The sequence below is a fragment of the Argentina anserina genome, chromosome 6 (genome assembly GCF_933775445.1).
Source record: "Argentina anserina chromosome 6, drPotAnse1.1, whole genome shotgun sequence".
Classification (NCBI taxonomy): Eukaryota; Viridiplantae; Streptophyta; class Magnoliopsida; order Rosales; family Rosaceae; genus Argentina; species Argentina anserina.
In genome coordinates, this window is record NC_065877.1 from 21,385,666 (window position 1) to 21,404,124 (window position 18,459).

Genomic DNA, 18,459 nt, shown 5'->3' on the forward strand with positions numbered 1-18,459 from the left:
TGTTTCTGTGGGATTATTGTTTTGTATTTAGATTCGAAATTTTCAAATTGTTTTATTAGATTTTTGGATCTTTGCCGAATTGATTGTTTCCTATAATTATTGAGTTTGTATTTCTATTGTTGTATTCTAATTATCTTTCTGATACTTTTAGATAATTTTCAGATATGTGCATATGAATTTAGTGCTTGGATGCAGTCCCTAAGATTGTGTTTGAGTGCTAAATTCATCAACCATATTGACACAAATCGAAGTAGTACAAATTCTGGAAATTTGCATGTAAAACCATGGTGGGTGACGCCACACATGAAACATGTCTCCAACAAAGATTTGGTGCTTAAATGTAATCTTGTTTGATTTCTACTCTAAGTGTTATTGAATTCGATTGCATGTAAATTTAGATTAGGCCCTAAGTCAATCTTAATGTTAATTGAAATCTTACATGAATAGATGATCCCCCAAAGCTCTAATTGTATTGGTGTCTAAAAAAATATGTAATGGTCAAATTAGAATGCATGATAGGTTCGAACTTGTTATTATGTGGTGTAATGGTAAATTTGATTTAAGTTTGTTAAAGAGAAGTCGATCATGTAAATAGTAATTTAGGATTTATTTTCAGTAGTAGTTTTATAATCAAACTCAAATCCCTCAATAACATAATAAGTTTTGAGACATTTTTGATTCTCCGGACTAAACGATCATTGCTTATTCTATACTAACGATGATGTTTTACAAGGTTTATTATAGACGTTTTAATTAACGCTCTATCACTTTTACACAAGGGGGGATTCATTAATGGCCATCGAGAGTTTAAAACTTTAAACCGGGAAAGAAAAAGAAGAAAACTTCCTCCGGCAACCGAGTATATTAAGAGACCTCGGTATGGCACCTCAGCCACCTCATAGGAGTGACTAGTGAGATAGCAAGAAAACGGGGAAATCAACAAGTGTTTTGCTTTATATTAACAATGCAATTGACAGTCACAATGATCTAAATCGATGAACATTCCATTATTAATGAAAGAGAAGCACACTCCATGTATTAGCTCCAACATAAGGAGATCCAAATCGATCATTCTAAACTAGAGCTGGTTTATCTAAATAACTTTCAATTCCTTGAGCCACGCCGTATGTAGGGGACATGGATCAGGTTTTCCTTCTGCAATTGCCTTTTCAGAGAGAGAATAGAACCAACCATTTCTCCATTTAAACTGCAAATCATTAGACAATCTCCTGGTGAGCTAGCAAAACATTTAATAAAGTTGGAGAGTTGGACTTATTTATGCCTTTTCAAAACTTATACTTATGACTTGAGGATCTCTGACCTCTTTAACTGCTGTAGGAAAGTGGGCAACTGCTCGTGAGTATGCACATAGTCTATCTTCCATGGCTCCTTCAAACACCAACCCCTTCTCAGCTGCTGCTGCAGCCGCTAGCTCTGCAATAAGTCTGGAAACCTGAAAGCGTGATAACCATCAAGCTCTAGGATCCTGGAAATTCATATTGACTACATTCTGTGCCCAACTAAAAACAGAACCATATCACCACTATGTAGCAGATCTTCATTATTGAAATAAAACACAAGTCGATTCTTGTGCAGCTATTAAAGTTGAGTCAAATTAAGAATAACCTTATTAACGTGATATCAAGTGATATGTTATCATTGAACAGACACAATTACCTAAATTAGATAGAGGTCAATTAGCTGGATATAACCCAAGTATATGGTGACAGATAATTGAGAAGATTCCTATCTACCGAACTATATGTCAATATGAAATACCATTACATATTTAACAAAAAAAAAACCATTTCATTGAAGATAGCATTAAGCAGGTGATTGTCAGGTTTCAGGCCCATTTTCATGGTGATTTGCCTTGTTGCAGAAAGGGAGATAGACATAAAACCATTCGTGCTTATAATAGGACAGTAGTAGAAAAAGCAAAACATTACCAAAAATGGGCATCAGAAGGTTTAGAGAGGCATACAATTTCACCATGCTACTCCATTTATTTTAGCATGCTATATAAACGATCTCTTCCTCTTCACAGTTAGGAATATGTAGCCCCATTCTGTTTTTGATATGTTTGTAAATTCATCCATTACTATTGACCTCAAAATGAGTAATCAGGAAAGACAAAAGGGTGTATAAGGATACATCCATTTATCCATCTGGGATTTCCCAATTGATTAAATGGTTAAAAAGTCAAAATTGTTTATTGTTTATGCAGCCAATTTTCACCATCATTTTGCAGAGAAAGAGGTTAATATGATTTTTTTTTTTTTTTGCATCTCAGAGTAGAGTTATGGAGTAAATAACACCAACCTCAGAGCGGTGGTCTTTCTCTACAGCACCTACAGTTGCTCCTGGATGACGAGCTCCAACAAGCATGAATGCTGAAATCCATATTAACTTTTCTAACATCTGCTTCTGAAATGCTTCCTTTTCAAGAACCTACTTCAAATGTTGGTTCATTAATACCATGCTTTGGAATCATTAATTTTAACCCATACCATAAAATAAAAGCCAGAATTTGGCTAATTGTAAATTCCTCTGAACCAAGAACATGACTAAACAACCCACTCCCCAACAAAACTGCATGGAGAAAGAGGTATATATATATATATATATGTGTGTGTGTGTGTGTGTTATTTTTTTTAATTACCTTGCAAGTGAGGCCTCCAGCAAGTAATCTGTCAGCCACTGCAGATGCCCACTTCCCATATGATGCTGTCAGTCCTTCAGGATTGGTATCAGTTATTCCATCAACTGGAGGTTCTCCCAGCTTGGACACGGCAAAATAAGCTAACACTTGGTTCGCATCACTAAGACCTTTAGTTTCAAGCCATGGTTCCAGCATTCCATTCTGGAAAAAAACCAAATCTGCCAAATTGTCAAGTCCATTGCGTCACAGGCAAACTCATAATTCATAAAGCAAAATCCAAAAAGTAATTTTGCAAGTAAAGAGGATCATTCCAAAACGATATGTGCTTCTTGTAATTAAGCATTCAGAATTTCACAATGACAGATACCCAGTTACAGCAGCTTAAACACACATTTTATATAACTTTCAGTGATTATTTTCTGAAAATTAGCATATCTGATGTCAACCTGATACAATATAAGAATTTAGCAAATGGTAAGGGGGGGCGCTACACGGAGTACACGCAAATGGTAGGAAAATGTTGCATGAACTGACTTTTGACCAATATCAGATCAGCACAGTATAAAAGCAACAAATAATGATGGACCAATGAACCAATTTAAAAGACACAAGGGTGCCGCTATGCTGCATCATTGCATTCTTTATACCTTAACAGTTACATTTACAAAAACACTTGAACAAGCTAGGTAAGCTACAAAATCTTCTGCGTATTAGGAAACTATAGTAAGCTCTCCAAAGAGATAAACTTAAAGATACAAACCTACATTAGGATATTATAGTACTATACACACACTGAAACACAAAAGAATCTAGAGTTCATTTACTATCATGCTTGGTGTCTTATCTTTTGAGCTCTATCAATCAACACAATCCTAAGCAAATAAGGTTTGCTAATACAAAAGCTATAATATGCTGTATTGAGTGAGACTACTTATAGACAGGTCTAAAGCTAAAAAATATTCATATTTAGGCTAAACAGTTTAGCAAAGAATCAGGTATAAACTGCGATAGTAGTAACCGAAACTACCCAGTGTTCATTAACAAACACCGAAAGATTGGCATTCAATCGGGAATGCATATATAAAAAACCAAACATGAGATAGAGATGGTCATACCGTTCCATCTGGGCCTTGGAGTGGACTCAAGAACAGCCTCTAGATCATCATTCCTAGTGCAAACCAGGATTGGGCCTTCAAAGTCAAGAGGCACGTGCTGTCCTCTTTTGACGAGCAAGTCATCACCACTGCCCATGTCATTTAAGGCCTGGCCGACTCTTCCGCCGCCGACAATGACTGCAGGCACGACTTTGGTTTTGGTGGGCACAGAGGACATGGCAGTGGCTGTGGAGGCTTTGGCTATGATTGTTCGAGTGAGTGTCGAAGTGGGTTTAGTTGTGAGGCGGAAGAGAGTGGAACTAGAGAGTGAGAGTAGAAGTGTCATGTTGGGTATTGGTGATGATGAGAGTGTCGGAGAGGATAGAAGATGTCATGGTGAAGTTTCGGTTGGATTTCAAACTGGAGGCGAGGAGAGAGAGAGAGAGAGAGAGGCCACTCGGTTTTTGTCATAAACGATAGCGTTTGCAAACGTAGAAATCAATATACACCGAAAACTCGTTAAATTAATGACAAATTAATTAATAACTTTGTTAAATAAAACATTTTGCCAGTTTTAACGGAGAGACAACATGTTAAATTAATATTTCGCTAAATTTATAACATAATAGAAATTTAAGAATTTACATAGAGCTCATAAAATATATAATTTAATAATTTTTTTATAATACATAAATAATTTTACATTTACGAAGAATTTTTAAAGAAAGACTCAATTCTTATTTATTTTCTCTTGAAAATGATGTTATCTTAAATCTCATCATGCACTTTTTTTAACATGGTAAGAACTAATGATTTGGTTTTTACGAGAAATTATTATATATACTCGTCACATATTCTACGTGGCGTACTCATTGATGTCACGATCCTGAATTTCGAATGATAAAAAATCGAATTCGAAGCCATGAAAACTCAAAAACAATCTCAAATATACTGAAATCATTTTATCATAATAGTGTATCGAAACTGAGTCCACATCATGACTCAGTCAACTCGAATAATACACAACCAATGGAAATGTAAAATTCACTCAATCCTCACCACTAACAGTAGAAAAAAATCTTCGACGTCTTCAGAGTAATCCGTCAATTCTGCTAATCCACACCTGCATAACTATTCCCTACACCATCGAATAGGTGCACCGGGATTGTAAACACAAACCCAGTAAGCTTTGCAGCTCGTATGAGTAAAACAAAAATACAACTCGTGTATAAATACAAAATAAACATACTGAAAACATATAATTATAAATGTACTCATGAGTCATTGGACGGCCCATCTGGTTGTCCAATAATATCTGAAAATATAAGTACTCATGAGAAATAGGGCAACCCCTCTGTTTACCCAAATACATTTATAATACGGGTACTTATGAGCGCTAGTACACCTCTGTTACCTCTCATGAAGTACGCCGTCAGACATTGGGCAACCTCTCGCTACCCAATATCCAAAAGAAAAATACTGAAAACATTTAATTATAAATGTACTCATGAGTCATTGGACGACCCATCTGGTTGTCCAATAATATCTGAAAATATAAGTCCTCATGAGAAATCAAGCAACCCATCTGTTTACCCAATTACATTTATAATACGGGTACTCATGAGACCTAGGTACTTATCTGTTATCTCTCATGCAGTACACCGCTGGGCATTGGGCAACCCATCTGTCACCCAAAAATATGGGTACTCATAAGCTGGTAACCCATCTGTTACCATTCATGCAGTACACCGGTAGACAAACTAGAGCTCTAACTGTATCGTAACTGTCGTCCGGCCAAGGCTAGATTCTGACATGCCAACACGTCCGAAGACTGGTCTGAAGACAGAAAAATACGTCCGAAGACAGAAAACATTTTAACAAAACTCAATGTTAAAACTACGTACAATAACAATCCACTCATGTTATTGTACTACAACAAACAACTCTTACTCAAATAAAATAAATATAGTGGTCACAATATAATTCATTTGAAAATTAGAACGTAACAGTATATAATATAGCAACTCATATATATGTATCGTATTTACCATTTTATACACATACACAACCCACTACATTATGTACATATCATAGTTCGATCTTTTAAAATAAATGTAATTATGAATCTCCGCTAAGGGTAGATTCGTCACTGTGAGATTTTACTCACATTCACCATAGTCTCATAATCACTAAAACCTTTTAAAAATCATTTATTAAAATAGCGTTTCACTTACCCATGAACCGTAGACGATCAAGTTCACGTAATTTTAACCAAAACATATTTTTAAAATAATTTTTATAAACTAGTGATGCAACGACTATGGTGACAACTCAACTAAATTCAATAATTATAACATTACTTCAATCATGATGATCATTGTGAGGTTTACTCACCTTATTTCTTGCGTGCAACTTCCACGACACTGAAAGTAGTTTCCTCACTCATTTCGGCGGTCACCTAATAGCATGATAAAATGCTTAGAAAATGATACGTAAAATATCAGGTGACGATTTCAGTACAACTAAATATTGTTCATAAAATACTGTTCATGTTTCGCTAATTTATTAAACATTGTTCAAAGTTACTGTTTTAGTAAACACTGTACATATTTACTGTTTACAGAGCGCTGTTTTATCAAGTACTGTTCATGACCATTGTTCACAATACTATTCATGAACACTGTTTATCAAGTTCTTACCTTTCGATTTAACTCAAAACCTTTGCATGGGTTATTGACGATGTTGAGGCAAGGAGTTTGAAACCGGTGGTGAAGCCTAAACTCGCCGGAGATCGCCGGAAAATTGAAGAACACAATCGGGTCACCGATGGGTATTCGGGTCAACTTTCGGGCATCGATGCGTGGAAACCGGCGTGCTACTCCACGTTCCACCACCACAGGGAGGCGCATAAGGAGGAGACGAGCTATCTGGGTCGGCCCAGTCACCTGAAACCGCCGGAGTCGGCCGGAAAAGTCGGGTCGGGTCGGAAGGACATTTTCGCCTCTAAAGGCGCGGGTGCGGAGATATAGGGAGAAAAATGGGGTTATGACACTTGATGTTATTGGTCCATTTTTTACTCTGATTGTTTTTGATTTGTTATTATATGTAAATAATTTTTTATCATTTTCACCGCATGCATGTTAATTATACCATGACGTAATATAATTGGCTGGGTACACCACATAGTAATGTCACGTGGTGTGGCGGGTTCACATAATATTACTCTGGTTTTTACATAGTACAACAAGAAATTATTCAATATATTCACTGCCATGAGAGCTTCTTTTCATAAAGGGAGCTCCATAATAGAACTATCATCTTGAATTTCGTCATCTTTGTCATTTTCCATTACGCTCTCAATTATCTCCTCATCAATCATCAACATTGAAGTTGTTCTGTTTTCTTTAGGGTAGTTCAAAAGGTATTCGATTTCCATTCTGTTATGATTGTTCAACCCTTTGATAAGACTTTCCAAATCTCGAACACCTTCACCCTCTAATTGTTGATCCAAATTCTTAGAAGCCATGTCATCCGTTGACCAAATTTTACAATGACGAAAGCAATTTGCAATAAGAAAAGCAAATATGAGTCTCTATTTATAGAGGATTACGTAATACATCTATATAAGAACTAGAAAGCATATCTCTACTTGTGTAATAGTAAACCTATTACTATAAGGACCTTGATGTACATTCCTATAAATTAATATTTTATTAATTTATCGATATATTAATAACACGCTAAATTAATAATTTTTGTTGGTCTCGAGGCTATTAATTTATAAAGGTTTTACTATAATGAAATATTGGATTTATCTTGGCAGGTCCTTTTCATTGTATGACGACTGTATGTGGGTCCTTTTTAATAACTTGGCAGGTCACCAAAATTTCTGAGAAAGGTTTTGTGAACTTTTGTCCTAAGTTTATGATGCATTAGCATGGTAAATATGAATAATACACGCACCTCTTCATTGTAAATGAATTTGAATCAAAATGTGATCGATTTTAACTTTCCAAGAAAGATTATTTGAAGTTTCAAACTATCTTCAACATATTCCCAGGTGAGTGGCTCCATCTTCCATGGAGTTCCCTCGAAGGCAATGAACCCGTTCAGGGTTTCGGGCGGCAACGGCGACCGTGACTCCCCTCCACGAGGGGTGATCGCGCTCGTTCGGGTAGGTCTGGGTATTGGTGTCGCGTGCAACGATGCCCTTCGGCAGTAAAGTGGTGCGGCATTCTTTGTAGGCTGTGTGTTTAGGTGTCGGGCTAAGGGTGGTTAGCGTGCTAGGGTGCAATGGGGACTCTCACCCTTGAGATCTCAGCTTTTCTCTCTAGATCGCAAGAGTCTTTTTGAGGTAGCAATACCGGCAGCAGTCGGGTTCTTCAAATATAAGGTTTCAAGTCATGTTACATAAGGTCAGGAGGCTTGTTTGCTTGACTTGGGGTGTCTGTGTCATGGTGGAGAAGTGCGGCCGGCCACCGGAGTGGTAAAGGAAGCTATAATCTTCCTTTAGCAGCGTCTGACTAGCTTGGTGCAAGGATGACGGGGGTCGGAGAAGTTTGGGCTAGGTTCTTTTGGGCCTAATTCCATTGGTCCAAACTTTTCTTCCTTTAATCTTCTATTGGGCTGGTTTGGCACCTTCAATAAGTTGGCCGTGCTAACTAGCTTGGTTCTTGTTCTATTGTGTCGATTTTAGAGATTCAATATTGTGATAGTAGTTTCCAGTTTACTAGTTTTGCTAGGCTTGCTAGAAGTTAGTTGTTTCGCTTTCTCTCAAGTATCGTGGCTTCAAATTCGGGAGCGGGAGTAGGTTTATGTTGTTTCATACTTCTCCAATTATTAATATATAACCTTTTGTCATGTTTTTTTTAAAAAAAAGTTTATGATGCATTCTATTGAAACGTAAAACTCTTTATTTAGGGAGCGAATTTCAAATTGGAATTAAAACTCCTTTAGAATAAGTGTATCATATTAAGTGAGGGACAAAAGCAACCTTATCCTAATAAGAATTTATTTATTTTAGGAAAAAAATTATTTAATTTCTTACTTCAGTGTCCACTCACTTTTTAATAAAGGAAATGTTTATTGTTTTGTTACATTTGTAACTTCTCAATAATCCATAATGTTGTGATGTTGTGATATGCCTCGTCTCAAAGTAGGCTTTTAAGACCTTAATCTTCTTGCTCAATTTCAAGATTTGAATTTGGAAGAATCTCATACTTTCCTCCTTTCTCTATCTCTTATAGCCATAAGGTTGTAGGTAGAGTACAATCTACTTCTTTTCTTTGATGTGAACAATTATTTGGAGGAGGAGGATGATTATAGCAAGTGACCATTATGTTTTCTCCAATTGCATGCCAAGATGCTTGAATCAAATCCCTTAAGATTACACTCTTTATGCTTGCAATTGCCATAGCTTTCCTCCATGAGTTGCTCTGGCTGGGTTTACCATTGTTTCTTGCAGCATCAAATTTCTTTGTAAAGCCTTGAGTTAACTTGACATAATGGTATGGAGAAATAAATTATATTTCTCCCTTAATCATCGTCCATTCTAGAGTTGTAGAAAATAAAAATTTTAACCTCAAGATACATCCATTAGGTCTGATATGTTTAACTGTTTCATATATTATATCAGAGAATCACTCTAAACCTTCTTAAATTGTGTCCAAAGGTTATGAACAAAACCATTACTCACAAGCCATAATTTATGGTGCTAGATGCTTTGCTTGAACATCAACTAGATATCTTCCATAATATGGACTAGACACTACTAATAAGGTATCTTGAAGAACACATGTTTTCTTAAAATCTCCTAAGAGATTATAAAAATTATACCATATAGACTTTCAAGATTTTCAGGATACACTACCTTAGGAGTTTCTTCAGTAGCTTGTTGCTTATCTTTTGTATGTGATCAATGCATATCTTATGCTAAAACTTCAAGGGCTTGAAGTATCTAACACTCATTATTATCATGGAAAGCGTATAGAATATTATCCACGATAATCTATTGTTTGAAGGATAGGGTTTGATTTGCATAGAACACTAGCCTATAGAAAATCTTCAAGAGTTTGTTGAAGATCTTCTTTGTTCCTGTGCTGAAGGGAATTTTGCTTATCCTAATGGGGCTCTTCTGCTTTAGACATGCTAGCCAATCATTTATCCTGATTGATCAATTAAGGCTAAATCACTAGGATGCAACAAAAACTCTCTTAAGAGTTTCTTCTATTCTTCAGAATCCACCGATCAAGTTTCCTCATTCAATGTAGGGCTGGAATTACACTCTGATTGTTTTTCCCAGTTATTCTTCAACTTAGGATTTTTAGAAGACCTCCTTCATTCAACAACACCATGTGATACTATACACAGATAACCATGTCCATCGTGTAGAGGTCTAACTGTTGTGTCTCTATTGTTATATCTTTCCAACAAAGTCTTTCTTTTAGACTCATGCCTTTCTTTAGGATCTGATCAACTAGTTGGGTGGAGATGCTGGTTCTTTGAGCCCTATGTCATGGCGCAGGTGGCGGTGTGACTGTTGACTCAAGTTCGGCCGGTGGTGGGAGTCTGAATGTTGGCAGCGACAACCTTGATTATTGGGTGAGATGTGTCTTACATGTTAGATGTTCATATTTGGGTATGTGTATGGATATGGTCTTTGTTGGGTGGCTGTTAGGAGGATTGGTGGAAGCTCTTGTCGTGTTCTTCCAGCGGGGAGGCCTATTCTGCCTGAGGCGTTTTCAGTTTGTCTGGTTTAAACAATGAGGAGGTAACACAAATATTTTTTATTATGGTTTTTTGAACTTTTGTATTTCGATTTTGTGGTTCATGTTAGACTTTAATGCATTCAAGTCCGTAGTTTTGATCTAGGAGTATACTTTTTTTTTAACAGTAAGACGAATTCATTTGGCTTAAAGCCGGTCCGAGCTCAAGGCTCATTAATAATCACAAGGATCATGCATACGGGTGACAAGCCACCCCTAAGCATGCACTAGGCAATAAAATGAAAAGAACGAAATCTAAAAGTTTGAAACTAAACTTCGTCCAAAACAAGCAGACATAACCAAAGTTCAAAAATAAAAGCAAAAGCAAGCTAATTAACTCCGCTAAACCTAGAAAATATAGAATAACCAAAATCGAGCCAAACAACAATTGTGGACCCAAGATTAGATGATCCGGGAAGACTAGGATTATGGGAGGATCTTTCCCCTAAGGTGCAAAAGTCAAGCCAAACCCACCTGAAGAACAAGAAAAACAAGATTTTAGAAACAGCCTATTGGGCCAAAACCCAATAGGAGAAGGCCCAAAAATCGACATACCTCCCCTGCTTGCAGGCAGATCCGCCTGGACTCTACCCATCGGGGTGCTACCGCCACCTCAATCCGAGGGCTTAGACGGCTTGGAAGCCATGATGCAACTTAACGGAGAGTTTTAAAGACCGTCGCCGTAGCCCTTGGGGGATGATTAGGTCTCTCCTCCGCTCTCTCAAGTTCTAATCAATGACAATATTATTGAGCTTTAAAATAAAAAACAGGCATAAATGCCGATTTGCACCCCAAATTTGGCTGAAATTGTCAATTTGCACCCTGAACTTGCATTTCAGTCAATTTACCTCCTAAACTTGGTAAAAATTGCCGATTTACACCCCGAACTTGTATTTGAGTCAATTTACCTCCTAAACTTGGTAAAAATTGCCGATTTGCACCACATCCGTTAAATTTAACTGTTTTTATCCAATTTTGCGTCACATGTCATGCACATGAGGGGTAATATTGTCATTTTCTATTTATATTTTTCTTAAAAAATAAAAATATTCTTTAAAATGAGGATTATTTTGTTAATCAAATTATTTATTTACATCTTTTTTTCTACCTACTTAACCCTACTTTGAATTATATATTTAATATACACACCCATTCAAATATAGTGTGTTGTGTATAAATATATTTTTATATGTACACATTGTTAGAGGATGAACAAAACGAGAATAATAACGACGTAATAGAACATAACGTAACCGTTTATTGATTGATAATGAGGCCAATATATGGGCATTACATAACCATAATCTCATAGGATTCGGAGTCCTAATCTATTACAGAGATGCGAATCTATCTCTAACAGGAAACCTAATAAGGCTAAGACACACACAATGGTAGAATAGTAATTCTCTCGGAACACAAATATATTTTTAATTTTCAATGTATTTATTTATTTATATTTTTTCTAATATCTTTTAACATACCATATCACATAAAATAATAAATATATAAATCAATAACATTTTTCGAAAAAACAAACATTGTAGCAAGTGTTCCTCTTAAGTAATTTTATTAATTTATTTCATTATTCAATATGAATAAATATATAATGACAATATTACCCCTTAAATGCATGACATGTGACGCAAAATTGGATAGAAACAGTAAAATTTAACGGATGGGGTGCAAATCGGCAATTTTTACCAAGTTTAATAGGTAAATTGACTCAAATGCAAGTTCGGGGTGCAAATTGACAATTTCAGCCAAATTTAAGGTGCAAATCGGCATTTATGCCTAAAAACAAGAATTTTAAGTATGAGTATGTGTCAATTAGTTTTTACGTGTTATTATCCAATATTATAGTTTTATGAACCTTGCAAAATGGATTAGTAGTTAGTAATCATTTGTAAACAATCCTATATCTAAGTAGTTCGACAATCTAAACAATAAATTTTGGATGTCTATGTTCGTGCGATCAACATGTATAGTTTTTACGATCTCAAAGAAAATGAAAATTGAAAGAGAGCCACACCCGAAAACAAACACAAAAAACTCTTCTCCATGGAAGAAGAGGAGTGCATTTTAAACATGTATCCCGCTCATCGTTCTATCTCAGTTTGAACACTTACCGTTAACCAACACCCCTCCCCGTATATTCTCAGCCACCACAAAACACAATAAAAACAACCACGCACTTTCCAATGTAAGTTGCGATTCAAATTCAAAACATCCCAATTAATCACTCGGCGAAAATAGAAACCAATCTCAAGGCCACATGGTCCCGCAATTCACCGACGTGGCACAATCACAGAGGCTATACCTCACTAGTAAACAGCACCACGTCCCGGTAAAAAACAAAACAACCAAGGTTTGTTTCCCCAGTACAATTTCAACTTCCACTCAAGGATTCAAAACTTTCTATAAGAATCCCCTCTCTCACTCTCTGTCTGAAACAAACCAACCCCAAGATTCCCAGAAATCTGAAACTCTCAAATGATGAGCGGCTGCAAGAGAGCGGCGTTGATGCCGCTGCAGTCGTCGTACAACTCCCTCTACGACAAGGGCCCGAAACACAACCGCAGTTTCAGCGAAGACATCCGCAGCAGCCCGGACGAGTCTTCCAAACCAGACCACCAGTTCACTTTGTCTTCGAACGATGAAGACAAGGAGAACGCAAGGCCAAACAACAACGACAACAACAACAAAAGTAGTGACAAGGAGAACTTGCTGGGGAAGAAGAAGCCACTGACGACGAAGCAGAATCTGAACAAGTCGTTCTCCACCGGATGCGGCGGAGGTGGGATCGCGTTGAAGCCTTCGTCGCTTCAGTTCTGTATGCAGATGAGTGAACCGGAGAAGGAGCTCTTTGGTGGGTCCAAATTGTGGGACCCGCCGAGTGTGACGTCGGACAACTCCAGCTCTCTGAAGATTTGGGACTATTCGGATTCTGAGGCTGCTCCTGCATCTTCTTGGTCCACTCTGCCTAATAAGTAAGCATTATACACAAACGTGCCCAGATTTTATTTCTGCTTGATTGAATTAAGTACAAATTGTATTGGTGTGGTTTCAATTTCAGGTCATTGCTGTGTAGGCCATTGCCGATGGATATAGGAAGCTGCACCTGTGTTATAGTGAAGGAAAAATCTCCATATGGGGGTTCTTTGTATTCTCTATATACCAATGTAAGACTTTCCCGACTCGTTTTTCATCTCTTTCGGTTTGATTGTTGGAAGCAATTTGGGGGATTTTAATGTTGCGTGTAAATATATTTGAACTGTGATTTACCGATGTATGTTATACTGGTATAGACTATAGAGCAAACGTACTGGCGTACAACTATGTTGTAAAGCATTTCCTGCTTCTGCATATACATGTGGTGAAGACGCCATACTATTTTCCTTGGAACATTGTTTTCTATTAAACCCTTTTACCATCATAAAGCTTCTTCTGCAATGAATAATGATACCATTATAAGACTTTTTGCATGTATGATCCTAAGCTCCCTTCAGACTTCTCTCAATGATACCCAAACTGCATTGCTGTTCTGTTCATTGTAGTGGTTCCATGGTTTTGTTCATAAAATCAAAATAATATCAGAGAAACTATTTATTAAGATCACAGATATATATATATATATATATATATATATATATATATATATAGTCCATATCCAGAGTGAAGGTTCACTCTGAAATTTCAGAGTGAAGTTCCAATTTTAGCACACTTTTCGGTCAAATTTTTTCACCATAAGTGATTCAATATTTAGATATGCTATTAAAGATCATCTCTATAAAGTTTCATCCAATTTGACAATGATTTGAGCTTTCAAAATTGAGATTTACACGAACGGTTCACGTTGAACAGTTTTAATTCATTCATTGATTTAATCTAATTTCAATACCTTAACGATGTCCGAATTAGATGAAATTTTGTAGAGATGATCTTGAATAGCATACCTAAATATTGAATCGCTTATACTGAAAAAATTTGACCGAAAAGTGTGCCAAAATTGGAACTTCACTCTGAAACTTCAGAGTGAACCTTCAATCTGGATAGGGACTGTATATATATATATATATATATATATATATATATATATATATATATATATACTGATTGAAACTTGTAAAAATCCCATGCCAATTAAATCATTTGACTCCTGAAATTTTGGTGTGGTGGTACTGTGGTATTACAGGAAGGCAAGGGAAGGCAGGACCGGAAACTAGCTATTGCACACCATAAGCGGCGTAATGGAAAATCTGAGTTAACTATTGCTCAAAATCTGAAGGGCATACTGTCACATTCAGATGACAGCTTTATTGGGATGGTGAATGCGAATCTCATGGGTTCAAAGTATCATATATGGGATCAGGTTGGCCTTATATTCCTACTTCCCACATATGTGCATTTTTCTGTAAAGCTAGAAATCAAACATTTTTCATTAAGTTGTAAAAGTAAACTATAAAAAAATCATTTCATTGATATTAGTTCTGTACTAAGTCGATAACATTTTGAATGCAGGGCAAGCGGCCAAATTGCTTGAGCAAACAGTCTAAATCACTTCTTGCTGCTGTATCGTAAGTAATTTCATCCTCTTTTTTTCAATCAAACCTGTATGCCACACGTGACATTCTCAACCTGTAATACCAGCGCATTCATCTTTGATTTTGCAGGTTCACACCCACAATTTCAACATGGACAGGAAGTTACAGACGTATAAGGGCATATGTACCCAAGCACCAATCGATGCAATTAAAGAATTCTACACAGGTGGGCTCAACAGTTTATTAAGTATCACTGTGTCTTCCTTAGTTTGAATATAAGCATAGATTTGTATATCCCGGGTTCTTCATGTTTTTCAGTAATGTGTTGTTTCCTACAAGTCTTTCACTTTTTATGATCATGTAAAAGAGGGAGTATCCACATCCAATTATTAATGTTCGTTCTCATAGGTACAACACATTAAGGGACTGCCAACGGACTGGGAGGGAAAAATGGACAAAGTCCATCAGCTATATTCAAGAATTCCAGTTTACAATAAAGTAGGATTATGAATGAACAATATTACCCTATTGTACATATGAAGTAGTGTTTTATTGTTGGTTATTCTTCATTGGTAACTTAATTGGTTTTTTTTTTGTCACTCAGATTGCAAAGCAATATGAGTTGGACTTCAGAGATAGGGGAAGAGCTGGGCTTAGAATCCAAAGTTCAGTTAAGAATTTCCAGCTGACTCTGGAGGTATGAACAATCACCACTCGAGACATTATTTTTAGTTCAGCCAGACCAATAAATTTACTCATGCTTATCATTGACAGACCATTGTCAAACAAGTTTTACACCAAATTTAGAAAGTTCATGTAGGTTACATTTCCTTTTGATAAGCCTGGCACGTGATGTGTGTGTTAAAATGAGTGTATCTATCTATATGTTAGTTCATGTAACATGCTAGATTGTCAATCAAAACCATTGATCAGGGAAAATGTTGCGTGAATCTGTTGTGGTACTTGATATCTCATATATATGGAATGAGAGCCTTATTTGATATGCATAGTATTTCATCTTGTGTAATAAGCTTTTGTTGCGCCTGTCTGTATCAACAGAATTGAGCAAGGCTCTCCTATGTGTGCTTTGTCTTGAATGCTAAACTTCTATCAACATATTTGTTTAGGATCTGCAATACATGCTTCATTTCGGATGCTAACTTTTTGTTTGGTCTTCAGGAGAATGGAAAGCAGACAATCCTGCAGTTAGGAAGGGTAGAGAAGTCAAAATACGTGATGGATTACAGGTGTTTTATATCATCAACAGTTCTGTAGTCACACATGTGTTCCATACTTGAAGTAATTAAGTTCCATGTATACTTCTAAGCGTGTTTTATGTTTGTTCTGCAGATATCCTTTGACAGGCTACCAAGCGTTTTGCATGTCTGGCTTCTATTGATTCGAAGCTTTGTTGCTCAGTATAAATAGCATGAAACCATCTTTATGGCATTAGATTTTGTCGTTCAACCTCAGAACATCCACAAGCAGGCTTGTCACAGGACACACCTTCGAGGCTCCTAGCTAGGTCTTGATCATCTTATTAATTTTTGCTACCCCATTTCACTGAAAGCCTATTAGTATTGTAAGATGTTTGATTTGAAAAGTATATGTGGTTGTTTATGCTAGTTTGTATATGTATTGTTTGGAATATGCTAGTTTGTATTTGTATTGTTTTAGTCTATTGTTGTGTATGTTCTTGTGATTATATTTAGCGAGGACCGATACAGAATCCAGGCATAACAGAAAAGGCTCGGCGGTTACATCTAGGACATTACTTTTATTGTTATAGTTGGCCTTTTGTCATCGTTCTTTCTTATTTCTAGTTTAGGGAGAGAACTGGGTATATACGCTATAGCCTCTAGTGGAGCCTGCTCATATGGTAAGACTGAATCTCTCAAATTTTTTCAAAATGAGTTTATATATCTTTGTAAAAACTAGAAAATGCATATCTTAATTGCTACATGAAAATGCTGTATGATATTAAGAACTAGCAGAACTATCGATTCAAGTTGCGTTCAATTCATGTGTTAAACAAGGGGCCAATCATGTTATTGTGAGCCCATTTTTCCTCTTACCAGAAAGACATTGGAATCAGGTACATGTCCAAATTCAAGTCTCTGAATGTTGTAAGATCTTAAGTCTAGACATTCCATCCCTGACAGCCAAAGCTGCAAAGTAAGGAGCTATGTAGCCGACACCCCCTAATTCGGTGTCCGACATGCCATTTGGCGTGTAGGAAAATATTGACTTTTTTGACATGGAAGCAAATTTTTCGACACGGCCTGACACGTTGACTGACACGCCACGTCATCGTTTTGAATTTAAAAAAACAAAAATAAAACTGAAAAAACAAAACATAAACCGTAAGCTGCAACCCTTAGTTCTCACTTTGCAACTTTCCTTCTATTTTGCTTCAAAGCAGAAGATGACGCAAATCGAAGCATTTCAAAGCAAAAAGAAGCTGCAACTTTCCTCCATCACGCCTCTGTTGCTCCCCTTCCTTCGTCGCGCCATCGATTCACTCTTCCTCTGTCAACGATCACAGGTTTGAGATTTCTACCTTATCTGGTTGTATTGTACTATTATTTGTTTGGATTCTTGTGGAATGTCATAGGATTGGTCTAGGACTTTGGGTTTTCTGATTTGTGATATTGTGCTACTATGCTAGTGTATGATAAATATGATGTATTTATTTGAATAGGATGAGCTCAGCTCAAGTAGAGTGGCAAATGGGCCGAAAAGCTCGAGCCCTTAGTAGCCTGATCCGAGCCCGTTATTATAATGGGCCAGGCTGAGTCTAGATATTTTTGCCAATAGTCCTGGCCTAGCCCAAGCCCATTTTGGGCCCAGCACGACCGGGCAAGATAAATTTATGGGTCGGCCCGTAAACACATAATTTATGTTATTTATATAAATATTTAAATAATTATAATAATGATAATTGAAAATTAGACCTTTTAAATATAAACATCTTGATCATTTTATTATTTTAATTACATTATGTCACAAATACCATCAAAGTAGTGATAAAAAAGTTATAGTTTTGACATCTGTAACATTTTTAGATATAAGATTATCAAATGTGTTGTAGTATTTTATTTATTTTACTATTATAAATAGTTATATCAATCAAATATTCTAATTACATAATTATTTTATTTTAATTGTGTCTTATAAAGTTAATGGGTTAGGCTGGCCCACTTCTTGGCTTGGCAAGGGCCCGAGCCCGGCCCGACATGGGCTTGGGCTGTGGGCCAGGTCGGGTTTAATAATTAAGCTAATGGACCGGCCGGAGCACGGTACGGGCACGGTCTTGGCCCGCTTAAAATGAGCCGGGCCGGGCCAACCAGTTTGCCACCTCTAAGTTCAAGTGTAGCTGAGACAGAACCAAGTGTTGA

At 36.6% G+C, this 18,459-nt stretch overlaps 2 protein-coding genes across 4 annotated transcripts; one reads left to right on the forward strand and one right to left on the reverse strand.

Annotated features, from left to right (window-relative positions):
• Positions 1–936: 936 nt before the first annotated feature.
• LOC126799826 (uncharacterized) lies at positions 937–4,188 on the reverse strand. Its single transcript, XM_050527082.1, has 5 exons — positions 3,778–4,188; positions 2,663–2,880; positions 2,323–2,451; positions 1,322–1,453; positions 937–1,207 (listed from the first exon to the last, which is right to left on the reverse strand). Exons 1-5 carry the CDS (start codon positions 4,100–4,102, stop codon positions 1,094–1,096), a joined length of 918 nt encoding a protein of 305 aa, XP_050383039.1. The 5' UTR covers positions 4,103–4,188; the 3' UTR covers positions 937–1,093.
• Positions 4,189–12,970: 8,782 nt separating this feature from the next.
• LOC126800396 (tubby-like protein 8) lies at positions 12,971–16,791 on the forward strand. Of its 3 annotated transcripts, none has more exons than XM_050527761.1 (9): positions 12,971–13,507; positions 13,594–13,699; positions 14,713–14,889; positions 15,039–15,094; positions 15,191–15,287; positions 15,470–15,559; positions 15,666–15,758; positions 16,241–16,308; positions 16,412–16,791. In XM_050527761.1, exons 1-9 carry the CDS (start codon positions 13,011–13,013, stop codon positions 16,458–16,460), a joined length of 1,233 nt encoding a protein of 410 aa, XP_050383718.1. In that variant the 5' UTR covers positions 12,971–13,010; the 3' UTR covers positions 16,461–16,791. The 3 variants fall into 3 exon arrangements, with proteins under 3 accessions (XP_050383718.1, XP_050383719.1, XP_050383721.1); XM_050527762.1 differs by having other exon boundaries at positions 15,485–15,559; XM_050527764.1 differs by lacking the exon at positions 15,470–15,559.
• The last annotated feature ends 1,668 nt before the right edge of the window (positions 16,792–18,459 follow it).

Bases quoted from the DNA above. Each gene is read 5' to 3' on its own strand.
- LOC126799826 (XM_050527082.1), bottom strand. From the start codon at position 4,102: ATGACACTTCTACTCTCACTCTCTAGTTCCACTCTCTTCCGCCTCACA. The intron at 1,454-2,322 runs GTTGGTGTTATT...TCACGCTTTCAG, and splicing joins AGAAAGACCACCGCTCTGAG to GTTTCCAGACTTATTGCAGA. The intron at 1,208-1,321 runs GTCAGAGATCCT...AATGATTTGCAG, and splicing joins TTCCTACAGCAGTTAAAGAG to TTTAAATGGAGAAATGGTTG.
- LOC126800396 (XM_050527761.1), top strand. From the start codon at position 13,011: ATGATGAGCGGCTGCAAGAGAGCGGCGTTGATGCCGCTGCAGTCGTCG. The intron at 15,560-15,665 runs GTAGGATTATGA...TTTGTCACTCAG, and splicing joins GAATTCCAGTTTACAATAAA to ATTGCAAAGCAATATGAGTT. The intron at 16,309-16,411 runs GTGTTTTATATC...TTTGTTCTGCAG, and splicing joins AAATACGTGATGGATTACAG to ATATCCTTTGACAGGCTACC.